Consider the following 13,112-nt stretch of genomic DNA (forward strand, 5'->3'; position numbering starts at 1 on the left):
GAGGCACTTTCTATCATCACTATCGCAACCAATAAGATCTAGAGAAAACCTGGTACCGTTAGAACAATTGTGTTTAATGGGGAATGATAAAAGTGGGATATCCCAAGTATACAAAATACTACTGGAGATAACCGGAGAGGCTAGACCGCCATTCATCGAAAAATGCTAAAGGGAATTAGGAACACGGGTGAGTGATGTGCAAATGAAAATAAATATAAAATTAGTCGTCTGTTAAGTGGTAGCTACAAATACTATAGAAATGAACTATAAATGTATATCTAGATGGTATATAACCCCAGACATAGTCCATAAGTTTCAAATAGAAAAATCTCCTAACTGTTGGCGGGGTTGTTATTCAATTGGGAGCATATATGGTGGGATTGTCCCAAAATAAAAAAATATTTGGAAGGAGGACCTTGCCCTGATTAAGGAGATTACAAAGATAGAAATCCCTGATGGAGACATCAATAAAACATTATAAAAATTCCCTAATACCACATCTGAAGTCCTGCTAAAAGCTTAATTCCACTCCACTGGCAGGATCTTGAAAGTCCAAGAATAGCAGAATGGTTGATGGAAGTCAAAGTTGGATGCAAAATGGAAGTGCTGCGAATAAGTGACTGGGATAAGAGTGGATTAATTGGGGAATTATGGGGACGCTGTATACAGTTTAAAAAGAAGAAGTATACAGAGATGCTGGCTGGGGGAGGATGAGGTCTAGATTGAACAAGTAAGAACGAAGAGGTTAAAAAGTAAAAGGGTATGTTGATGGAGGTCAGGGTGGGGGAGAGCAGGGTTGTTAACCAACAATTGTTAATGATGGAAGATGCCATCTGTTTTATACAGTGTCTTGTTTTGATGTATGGAATTGTTGAAAAATTAATAAATATGATATAATATAAAAAAGAAAAGAAAAAAAGATTCCCATCCTATGCCAGTGATAGAGCAACAATGGGTGTAGAGAGCATACCCACTCCTGGAGATGGAATGACACCCACGCTGTAACCATCACTGTATACTAATTTGTTGCTGCATTGATTTTTTAGAAGCTTTTTGACTCCTAAATTAAACTCCAAATGTACATGACTGTTCTTATCCTGTACCATATAATGACCTCTAATGCAAACATTTCTCTGTTTAGAACACTACCAATACTTTGTCTCCTTTGAAGACTAAAAAGAAAGATGGTATGTCACAAAGAACTTCAGCCTGGGATGACACAGCACACAGTTATAAAGGTAAAAGATTTCTGCATTCGCTTGTTCACTGCTGGCTTTAAAATACATTGATCATAATGTAGATGTAATCTTGGATAGTTTTTCCGATGGAATTCCACTCAAGCTTGGCTTGCATACACACGGTCACACAAATGTTCTCTGAACTTTTGATCGTCAAGAACGCGGTGACGTACGACACTACGACGAGCTGAGAAAATGACGTTCAATGCTTCCGAATGAGTCTAATTGTTTCCGAGCATGCGTAGGAATTTTATGCGTCGGAATTGATACAGACGATCGGAATTTCCAATCTGAACTTTTTCCGACCAAAAAATTGAGAACCTGCTCTCAATATTTTGCTGGCGGGAATTCCACCAGCAAAAGTCCGATGGAGCATACACACGGTCACCTTTTCTGACCGAAACCTCACATCGGACGTTTGCTGGTGGGATTTCCGATCGTGTGCACTCGGCATTAGTGTGTGAAAGAACTGCTGTCTTCACTCTATAGAGCAGTAACAGAGTCACCCTTGGGCAGCAGAATTGGCAATCTGGGTGGCGGGTGTGATGATAATATTTGATGTGATAGCAGATTTCGATTAGATTCGATTTAGACTATACGCATTAAATTTCTCTTCTGCAATAAAAGAATCTACCTGCCTACTTAGTCTTCTTTGGAATGTGCATCTTATTTTCCTTTCCGGTGTTCTATCGATTTGTGCCCTGCGTCGAAAAGTGCCCACGCATGGCCAGAAAGGAAGGGGACTCCAGCTGATTTTCTGATCAGCTGGAGTGACGTCACCATAGCGCATGCACACATCGTAGGATTTTTGACTGGAGATAACATTTCACAGGGCACAATTGAAAGCTATGTAAAGAGCGGAGGGACACCGAAGGTGTCAGATTGAGCCTTGCTGTTGCAGGGCAGGTTGTGGGCGTGTTGAAGGGCAGGTTTGTCTGTGTTGCAACCCACCCTTAGACACAGGCAAAACCCGCCATTCAACACACCAAACCCGCCCTGCAAAACAAACAAAACCGGACCTTGAGGAGTTTGTAAACCCGAGGCGCAACAGCTAGACGCAATATGACAAATACAGTGTCCCTCTGCTGTTTGCATAGCATTCAATTGTGCCCGTCAAATGGTATCTCCCATCTAAAAAAGGCTCCTACGATGTGCGCTAAGGTGAAGTCACATCAGCTGGAGTGCCCTCCCATTCTGCGCATGTGTGGGCACTTTTCGAAGGAGGACACAAATCAATAGCACACCGGCACAGAGTCTGTGTGCCAAAATCACTGAACTCCTGTACATGCACAGGAGTGATTTTATCCCACTTTGGCCAATAAGGACAGCAGCATCCCGGCACCCAGAAGAAACTGGGTAGTAGATGCTGGCGAGGGACCTCGAATCCTTGAAGGAGGGGTAAGTATTGTGGACTTCTATTCTGGTTTAAAGTGGTTCTAAAGGCTGAAGCTTAGTGCTTTCTCTGCAGTAAGGTAAAAATCCTTCTTTGTTCAACCCCCAGCCCCCCCCCCCCCCATACTTAACTGAGCCTGATCTCGATCCAGTGCTGTGCACAAGAGCAATTCCATTCTCTGCTCTCTGGCTCTTGAGTTTCAGAGACAGCAGCGGGTCCGAGCCGCATTCTGTGTGGCTATGAACAAATAGAGCTGGCTCAGGAGCGAACCTGTACCAGTGCCACTATAACAAGTGGCTTGTTATGGTTGGCACTTGGCGAGGGACCTAAGAAGAGGAGGATCTGAGCTGATCTGCGCAAAATCATTGCACAGTGCAGGTAAATATGTTTGTTATTTAAAAAAATAAAAAAAATAATGGCTTTACAATCACTTTAAGGAATGTGAGCTGCAATATATACATATTTTTTTTTGAATCCCTTTGATGGCTTCTCCATTTTCCAGCTTGTGCTGAGAATATGAAAAAGAGAATCAGGCTTATTTCGATTATCAAAATGCAAAAGTTTTATGGCGAAAAAACAAACTGTCTTGTCGGATTTTTAGAGCCTAAACTATTTATTCTCTAAACATTAGTAGTGGAATTGATCCAAAACGGTTCCAAAAAATCTACAGCTCATTTGTGTGTTAAAATGTATGCCCGGGTCAGCGAAAAATGTACTATTTATGATGACGCTCGATAATATGATGATAGTTAGGTGACATACAGTATATTGATCCAACGATGGACATTTGTCAGATCTTTAGAAATCCGACCGCTTTGTTCAAACAAAACTGTGTATGGCCAGCTTAAGAGTAGACTTCAGAGAGAGAACGAAGGCAAAAAATGTCATCAGTTTTTTTTTTTTTCATAGCAAAAACGTAGAATTATCTTTTTTTAAATTTGTATTTCCATAGCACTTTATTTTCTAGGGACTCAAAGTGAAAAGCGGCCATCTTGGAGCACCCAGTTTAACCAATTAATTTTCCAGCATGTCTTTTGAGTGTGGGAGGAAACTGGAGTACCCAGAGGAAACCGGCCCAGGGAGAACATGCAAACTCCACCCAGGAGAGATCTGTTGACTTTTGTTTTTATTTTTTAGGTTTTTTAGATATACGACTAGTTTTTTGTGTCCTTTTTTCTTATTACAAAACCAGGCTTTGTTTTTTTATCCTCTTCTCCCATCAATAAGGTCTTTCCAATAAAAAAAAAATAGACTCTGCAGTCGCTAAACTGTTAAACATCCATAATGTACTTTATAGCTAGTCTATGTCATTTATGTAAAAGTTGGAAATTACACAAATGGAGCTCAAATTGTCTTTCTAATTTATATAAAGCGTGGCTATGGATGATACGTTCACGGTCACAGCATTTTTAACAAACACAAGCAAGCAGCATGGCAGCTTATACACAGATGCACCTTGTCAGCTTTTGCAGAAAGTTTCATTTGTTTTCCTTGGTTGTGTTTTTTTAGATCTTGATCCAGATGGGAGAATCAGCCACAGGTCTTTGACTGGTCCAAGATTTCTGAATAGCCGTCTAGGAAAGAGCAGCCAAGCAGAGGAGGCGTTGTCGGTACTGCAGACCCAGAGGTCACAGGTAAAGTGCAGCAAGTGCTCTGTTGTCTTGTATATGCATCTTCATGTCATACAGATGTATCAAGCATATTGTTTAACCACTTAAAAACCGGGCCTCTTTTTCACACTCAGTGTTTACAAGTTAAAAACAAGTTTGGTTTTTTGTTAGAAAATTACTTAGAACCCCCAAACATTATACATTTTTTTTTCTAACACCCTAGAGAATAAAATGGTGGTCATTGCAATACTTTTTGTCACACCGTATTTGTGCAGCGGTCTTACAAGTGCACTTTTTTTGGAAAAAATTCACTTTTTTAAATAAAAAAATAAGACAAAAGTAAAAGTAGCCCATTTTTTTTTAAATTGTGAAAGATAATGTTATGCCGAGTAAATTGATACCAAACATGTCACGCTTCAAAATTGCACCCGCTCGTGGAATGGCGTCAAACTTTTACCCTTAAAAATCTCCATGGGCAATATTTAAAAAATTCTTCAGGTTGCATGTTTTGAGTTGCAGAGGAGACCTAGGGCTAGAATTATTGCGGCGATACCTCGCGTGTGGTTTGACCACCGTTTTCATATGCAAGTGCTACTCACGTATGCATTCGCTTCTGCGCGCAGAGCTCGTCGGGACAGGGCGCTTTAAAAAAAAAAAAATCTTATTTATTTTACTTGATTTTATTTATTTTTACACTGCTTTTTTTTTTTTTAAAAAGGCTCCCTTTTATTCCTATTACAAGGAATGTAAACATCCCTTGTAATATAAAAAAAGCATGACAGGTCCCCTTAAAGGGGTTGTAATGGTAAATGTTTTTTCACCTTAATACATTCTATGCATTAAGATGAAAAAATATCTCACACTGCCGGCGCCCCCAGTCCCCCCGTTTTACTTACCTGACCCCTCGAAAATCCCGCGCTCGCCCCGCCGTCCTCTTCGCCGCTCAGCCTGGCCACTGATTGGCTGGAGTGGATGGATTGAAAGCAGCGCAGCCATTGGCTCACGCTGCTGTCAATCATATCCAATGATGCAGCGCCTCGGGGGGCGGGGCCGTGTGATATAGCGAGTGGCTATAGCCATCAGCTGTATCACGGGAGCGTGCCCGCAGGTGCTTCTCACCATGCGAGGGAGCTCGCATGAACGTGAGAAGTACCTGCAGGAGGAAGCAGAGACAGCCGCCGAGGGACCCCAGAAGAGCAGGTTTGGGGCCACTCTGCAAAACGAGCTGCACAGTGGAGGTAAGTATAACATGTTTGTTATTTTAAAAAAATTAAAATTTTTACTTTACAATCCCTTTTAAATATGAGATCTGCGGTCAAAAAGTCCTAGTTTAGTATTTGACTGGAATTCTACCGTAACTGATGTCAGAGCAGTGGCAGGAATAGATTAAATGATTTAAAGGTTTAGGGCAGTGATGGCGAACCTTGGCACCCCAGATGTTTTGGATTCATTCATATGAATAGCCGCGGGGTGGGAGGGGGTAAAGCAAGCGGTTGAGTCACAGTTGTATTGCTCCCCCCAGGCTGCCCCTAAGCATAACAATGCAGACACACAGGGCTGTAGCCATTTCTGGGTAAAAATTAAACAGCATGTTGCATTCACCAATTAATGGGGTCGTGCTGCAACTGTCCTGCAACAGCGTATAATGTGTGGTGGGTTGGCACTTTGAGCCCTATCGGTAAGGAGGCGACATATTGCTTTCCTGCTTCCTGTCAGATGCCTCTGAAAAGTGATCCAACACGGAGGAATGGCAAGCACTGCATGTGAACAGGCCCTAAGATATAATTTCTCATCCCTCTTTTATTATGCAGAGGTGTTCTGTAGCTCCCTGGCAGAATCAATGTATAATAGAGCATTTATTTCAAGAGAGAGAAAGGAAATATGCTGAATCTGATACAACTAGTTGGTTGACTAGTTTTCACTAGTTGTCACTTTTATTATGTATGTAGCAAGGGTCCCGACCCCTAGAGACCTAATGGTGACCTCCAGAGTCAGGGAGAGCTGACATCCTTCTTTATAGAGTGGGTTACCAGGCATGGTGGGTGAAGTGCAAGAAGAAATGCTGGGCGCCAGTCATTTTATGAATGCAAACAAGAGATTTAATGTCTTTTAACAGAACTGTGGGAGAGAAGGTTAGGGCCAGGACATCCTTGAGTGGATGCAATGCAAATTGGCAGACTCTGAGACTTCTATAGGTAGACAGCTATACAACGGAAGACCTCCAGCCGGATAACACTTCTGTATAGGTAGGACCGCTGTCTCCCATGGAAACTAATCTTGCAACAGTCAATGAAAGGTAGTTGTATGTAACACGTGGTAACACAGAACAGTCCGTTTCTTATCTCACAGTATCTCACTCACTGAGCTCCCAGTCTCTCACTAGACTTCCAGATCCCAGTCATCACTGGATCCCCCTGAGCTCTTCCAATGCTATCCCGATATACTACTCAAGCGTCACCCCCGTTATCCTGCTGGGTCCCTGGCTTGGCACTTGCTGAAACTTTCCCACTTCTTCACCATCCCCGGCTGGGGAGAAGACTGCTCTAGCACTAGCTGAAGCTTACTCGCTGTAGTCTCCGGTAGGAAAAAAGATGGTCCCTTAGGGGCGACAGCTTCCCTGCTACCTCCAACCACAACTGGTTTCCCGTCTGGCTGAACTTTCTCAACTTGGTTGGACTTCAATCCTGCAGTCCCAACCCTACGCTGCTTCTCCTGCTCCTAGATAGGCCTCAAGCAGCCTAGCAGCCAGGTTTTCCCGGGACAGGCCTCGGGCTTATGGCCTAGCAGCCTGGGGCGACATAACACACGTCCACCTAGACAGCCGTCCAGGTGGCATGAAACCCTGGTCACCTGACTTCACACAAATAGGCTCTCCCAGCAGGACAAGGGACTAAAGAAACCCCTGCCAATTGGCTGAGACACCCCATCCATTCATATTCTGACCTTACGAAGCCCCCTGTCATTCTAATGTCACCAGCCACAGTGCCACCTAGTGACAGAAGAGAAAAGGTGCAGCAATTCCATAATTGGAGGGGAATCAATTGATCTAACAATTAGCCAGGAAAATTACCACCTGGCAAACTACATTTATTAGCAATCCTGCCTAAACACCAGGGTGCTACATATATATCACCACCTTTAAATAAATCCATAAACAAAAAGGGAATTATTTAACATTATAGTGCATACAGCAATGATTTACTGTGACCTATAGCACCTACTGTATATGCCGCAAGTTTATATGCAAACAAAAAAAGATCTTAAAATGAATAATATGGGTTACAACATTCCATAGGTCTGGGCTTTAATTCTATATGTGTTTTCCAAAGCAATCCATTTTCTCTGAACAATGTATTGCTTTACGTGTATGAAAAAAACTGACTGTTATGACAACAGCTTTTCTGCTATGTAGGTGAATGACACAGTTGAACCAATAGTAAAGAAGAGTCTAACAAGTACACAGAGCATGAGGATCCAGAGGGAGACAGATTTCCTCAAGTAAGTCCACTGTGACACCTCCATGTTTGTGTAGCCCATAGTGAGTAATCGGCTCATTAATAGAAGGTATGGAAGCAACTCATTATGTCTGTTCTTTAGTAACTGGCCTGATAGCGTTTCATTTTTCTGACAGTTGATTTTTTTTTTTACTGCATTACTATAAGGGAATGCATATCCCACAATAATAATTTCCCTATATGTGCATTTACCCCTAATATTGAAGTATTGTGTATACAGAACTCTAATTCATTTTAGTGGCAATCCAATTGCGTCAGTATTCATATCTTCTTGTAATTGCAATTGCATAGATATAGTTATATCTTGGCATTCCAAGAATATACACTGAGCTGCAGAGCAGTTTTCTTTTCCTATTTTGCATACCATCTTTTTTATGTTTTTATATTTTTTCAACTGTTATTTACATTTATTCAATTTATCTATTATTATTATTATTATTATTATTATTATTATTATTATTATTATTATTATTATTAATAATAATAATTATGTATATATTATATATTAATTTAATTTTATTTTATTTTATTTTTTTATTATAAAAATATTTTAGGATATAAGGCTCCTTTCACACTGGTATATTTTTCCTGCATTTTTACCTTGCAAGGAAAATGTTTCCCTGTAAATCCTATGGGACTGTTCACACCTCTGCGCTGTGGGTGCAGTGCATTTTGAAAAGTCCTGCATGCTGCATCTTTGGTGCAGTTTTGAAAGCTGCATGAAAAATGCAGTTCCCACTGAAATGAATGAAAATCGCAGTAATAAAGCACTGTGATTTGCATTTTTGGGGCGTTTTTGAGTCAAATATATTTTTCACAGGTGCAGTCAACCTAGAAACATACAGGAAATGCATCTAAAACAGAGATATTTTGCTACAGAGCAGTGTAAAAGTGCTCTAAATTAGAACTATGTATCAATTAAATTCGGCTTATTGCATTTCATGAAGAAGGTATGGGTTACTAAAAGGACAATACCATAGGGGTCCAAATGAGCAGTTTTTCACACTTTGTGCATTTCCAGACCTTTAAAACAGTTTTGAAAACATGGATTTGGCACATCAGAGCAGCGTATCTTTAGCACCATTTAATATCTATTTTCTGTAAGGCTTGATTCACACTTATGCATTTTTTGATGCATTTTACAGAAATACAGGGAAATTTTTCAACATGGGTTCCTATGGAACATGTTCACATCAATGCATTTTTGTGCCTCTACGTTTTTGGAAAGGTCGGGGACTTTTTTTCATGCAAAATGCAGCGTTTTTGCATGTAATGGAAGTCAATGGACCCGCATCCAAAACGCAAGTACCGCGTTTCTGCCGCAATTTGCGTTTTTGTGTTTTTATTTTTTTTTCATTTTTTTTTTCCATTTCTTTACACTGTATATAGCTGGTTGCTAAGCAACCACACTGTAAAATATAAAAACGCAAAGCGCGGCAAAAACGCAGTAAACACGCATGTCCAAAAATGCGGCAAGCACCGCAAAAAGCACTGCAGAAACGCTCAAAAGCAACATGCATAGATGTGAATCGAGCCTTAAGGTGCGGGGAATGTCACATTGACCATGCTGTAAGTAGGGCGAATATGCAGATGAACCTTATTGGTGAATACATTTTAGGAATACGCATTGAATGTCATGAGGGTTTTGAACGGCTATATAAAATACATGCCTGTGGGAATGCATTCAGATGTATAATGGATTTCATGGCTTCTACATGTTTGTTGTAAGCTTATATGTATGCCTGAAAAAAAATTAATTAATGTAACAAGCCTATGGTCCCTTCTTGCCAAGCCCTGGCATCCCTTTAGGTGGGTCTATATGCCCGGCGGGGGGGCAGGATGGACCTACCACTCTGCTTGGGTGTCACAGTGGTCATTTAGAACATGATCAAGGTCTAAGACAGCTTGGGTTAGTGTGAACATGCTCTTGGCACAGAAATCTTGCCCATCCATGTGCAGCCTGTGGGCATTAAAACCCACCCTCTTTGATGCAACTAATATTTGGAGAGCTAAGGTATTGGCAGAGATTTTTCCATTTGAGTTCCTGAGTCTGTATATGTGTTGTGCCCATTTGACTCCCTCTCTTTCTACAAGATCTTGATGTATTTTATGTTATGGAGAATGCAGCAAGAGGTGCTGGAACACACAGAGGTGGATAAGAACATCCAAAACTCTGGAACATAGCCTGGAATTAGAACAGGGAGATCTCTCCCTATAACTATAAAATCTGTGGATGAACCCTTTAATCTGCTCATACGAGTGCGAATTGTGCCTCTTGATACTGCAACAAACAGTATAAATCTGACATGTATTGCTACCATCGGAGGTGTTGCTCAGATTGAGAATGGCCCGGGGAACCTCTGGATTCTGAAACCAGAAGCATGGAGAACAGAAGATGTTGACACACTTGACAGTAGAAGGGTTTTAAAAGGGCAGAAACAAAAGTACAAGACCTGTGTATATATACAGCTATCAGTGTTCAAACCTTCAAACCATTTTATACACTATATTAACAAAAGTATTGGGACGCCTGCCTTTACACGCACATGAACTTTAATGGGCAATGGTCTTAGTCCGTAGGATTCAATATTGAGTTAGCCCACACTTTGCAGCTATAGCAGCTTCAACTCTTCTGGGAAGGCTGTCCACAAGGTTTAGGAGTGTGTCTATGGGAATGTTTGATCATCATCAGAAGCGCATTTGTGAGATTGGACACTGATGTTGGAAGAGAAAGCCTGCCTTGCAGTATCTGCTCTAATTCATCCCACAGGTGTTCTATCAAGTTGAGGTCAGGACTCTGTGCAGGCCAGTCAAGTTCCTCCACCCCAAACTCGCTCATGCATGTCTTTATGGACCTTGCCTTGTGCACTGGTCTAAATCAGGTGGAGGGGGGATTATAGTGTGGGATTGTTTTTCAGGGGTTGGGCTCAGCTCTTTAGTTCCAGTGATGGGGACTCTTAAGGCTTCAGCATACCAAGACATTTTGGACAATTTCATGCCCCCAACTTTGTGGGAACAGTTTGGGGATGTCCCCTTCCTGTTCCAACATGACTGTGCACAAAGCAAGGTCCACAAAGACTTGACTGGCCTGCACAGAGTCCTGACCTTAATCCAATAGAACACCTATCGGATGAATTAGAGTGGAGACTGCAAGCCAGGCCTTCTCATCCAACATCAGTGCCTGACCTCACAAATGCACTTCTGGAAGAATGGTCCAACATTCCCATAGACACACTCCTAAACCTTGTGAACAGCCTTCCTAGAAGAGTTGAAGCTGTTATATCTGCAAAGGGTGGGCCAACTCAATATTGAACCCTATGGACTAATACTGGGATGCCATTAAAGTTCATGTGCGTATAAAGGCGGGTGTCACAATACTTTTGGCAATATAGTGTATGTGAGTGGGTCGTTTTGATAAATGATGACAGCTCACAAGATCGTTATTAACAGAAAAGATCTAAAGTCACCCTTTCCTGCAAATAATCTGAATGTATAGAAGTTGCTTTCATTATAAGTCTACATAAATCAAATAAAAAAACTGATCACATAATATGATAATTTTTAACTTTATTCAGCCTTGTATACTATATTATGACTTTATGAAACAAACGGTGCAGCACCTTTATGATTTACACTATTGGTTTGTATATTACCTTGTTAGCTTCCTGCACCTTTTAAGCTCTGAATTGCCCTCATATTATATTATGACTTTGCTTTTAAATGACAGGTGTGCCCACTGCTTAGCCCCTCGACCATCTGATCCATTTGCACGCTTCTGCCAGGAATGTGGCCGCCCTGTTCCACCAGTGCCTGGACGTCGCTTGCCACCACCAGAGGGCGCTCAGGTTAGAATTTACATACTTTTATTGTTGCAAGAAATAAGGCCCACAGGGCACTAGTGTTCTGCTAATTTATTCATTGCATTTTAAAATACATAATGTGAAAGGTGCTTATTAGCATTAGTTGAAAGACCAATTCAAACATCAATTCCGCTAAAAACTTTCTTGGCGCATAAAAAAAGGCATTAAATGTCTTACAAATGTCTTTCTCTCTAAAGCAGCCATAGTCCTAGTAGAAAACCCTGTCCTCACTAGCATGCTGTAGAACAGTGATGGCAAACCTTGGCACCCCCAGATGTTTTGGAACTACATTTCCCATGATGCCCAACTACACTGCAGAATGCATGAGCATCATGGGAAATGTAGTTCCAAAACATCTGGGGTGCCAAGATTTGCCTTGGCACCCCACTGCTGTAGAATAAGACCCTTGCTCTCTGTGTCAAATCAGTGGTCTCTGTGTATAGGTCCTGCCCTCCCTGTTGAGTCTGCTCCCTGCTGTTAGTGTCGATGGGAAAATTGATTGATTTATTTTTCCCCTGTATGGCTAGCATTATCTTAAACCCAAGTAAATGTATACAGTACACATGAGGTCAGGACTTTGTGCAGGCCAGTCAAGTTGGCCCTCATAACACTAATGCTGGAAGACCTCTACACTGATCAAGGCTGGGCATATAAATAGTACCAACATGCTAACAGATGATTATTATAAACAGGGCAGGTGCATGGATTTTTAACACCCTAGCGAAACCTAATTTTGCCGCCCTGGCTCCACCCTCTTTTCCCTACCCATCTCATCAAATGCAGCTTCACTAGCACCCATCAAATGCAGCTTCACTAGCACCCATCAAATGCAGCCTCACCAGCGCCCATCAAATGCAGCCTCACCAGCGCCCATCAAATGCAGCCTCACCAGCGCCCATCAAATGCAGCCTCACCAGCGCCCATCAAATGCAGCCTCACTAGCGCCCATCAAATGCAGCCTCACCAGCGCCCATCAATGAATGTTTCCTTGTTCACATTCATTCAGGAGTCGGGACACAGACACAGTCCTCCGCCGCCGCTGCGCCTCTGACAATATTTGTGAATGGAGTGGCAGGCCGGCTAATGCTGAGACTTAGTTGCTTGCTTCAGAGAGAAGAGAGTAATAACACCAGTGGCCGGGTGCCCTAGGTGGCTGCCTAGTTTGCCTAGTGGTAGCTCCGGCCCTGATTATAAATCGTGATCAGACCATCTGAAAAAGGTGCGTTATGTTGAGTATATATATGTAAGTCAAATTCATCAGAAAAGTAAGAACAGTTTTTATTGTTGGTAACAAGTACTTTTCTTTCTTCAAACACAGCAAAACAAAAGGCTTATGATCACCGCCATTTTTTACTTGTCTGTGTTCTGCTGTTTGATAACTGGTGACTGTTGTTTTAGTAAAACACGTTATTGACCTGTTGCAGCAATTTTCTGTGCACTATTTACTTTTCTGCACTTGGACCATTGCTTTATAAGACATATTGGGGTCAATTCAA

At 41.7% G+C, this 13,112-nt stretch overlaps 1 protein-coding gene across 2 annotated transcripts in view; it reads left to right on the forward strand.

Moving 5' to 3' along the window:
* The window catches only part of DZANK1 (double zinc ribbon and ankyrin repeat domains 1), an 86,285-nt gene that overhangs the window by 41,130 nt on the left and 32,043 nt on the right, over positions 1-13,112 (forward strand). For both annotated transcript variants that reach the window (XM_077485999.1, XM_077486000.1), the window contains exons 5-8: positions 1,142-1,238; positions 4,141-4,265; positions 7,654-7,739; positions 11,484-11,601. In XM_077485999.1, coding sequence (XP_077342125.1) covers positions 1,142-1,238; positions 4,141-4,265; positions 7,654-7,739; positions 11,484-11,601 — 426 coding nt within the window. The remainder of the gene's footprint in view (positions 1-1,141; positions 1,239-4,140; positions 4,266-7,653; positions 7,740-11,483; positions 11,602-13,112) is intronic.

The sequence above is a fragment of the Lithobates pipiens genome, unplaced genomic scaffold, assembly GCF_037356315.1.
Source record: "Lithobates pipiens isolate NorthernLeopardFrog02 unplaced genomic scaffold, aLitPip1_a1.2 Scaffold_18, whole genome shotgun sequence".
Lineage (NCBI taxonomy): Eukaryota > Metazoa > Chordata > Amphibia > Anura > Ranidae > Lithobates > Lithobates pipiens.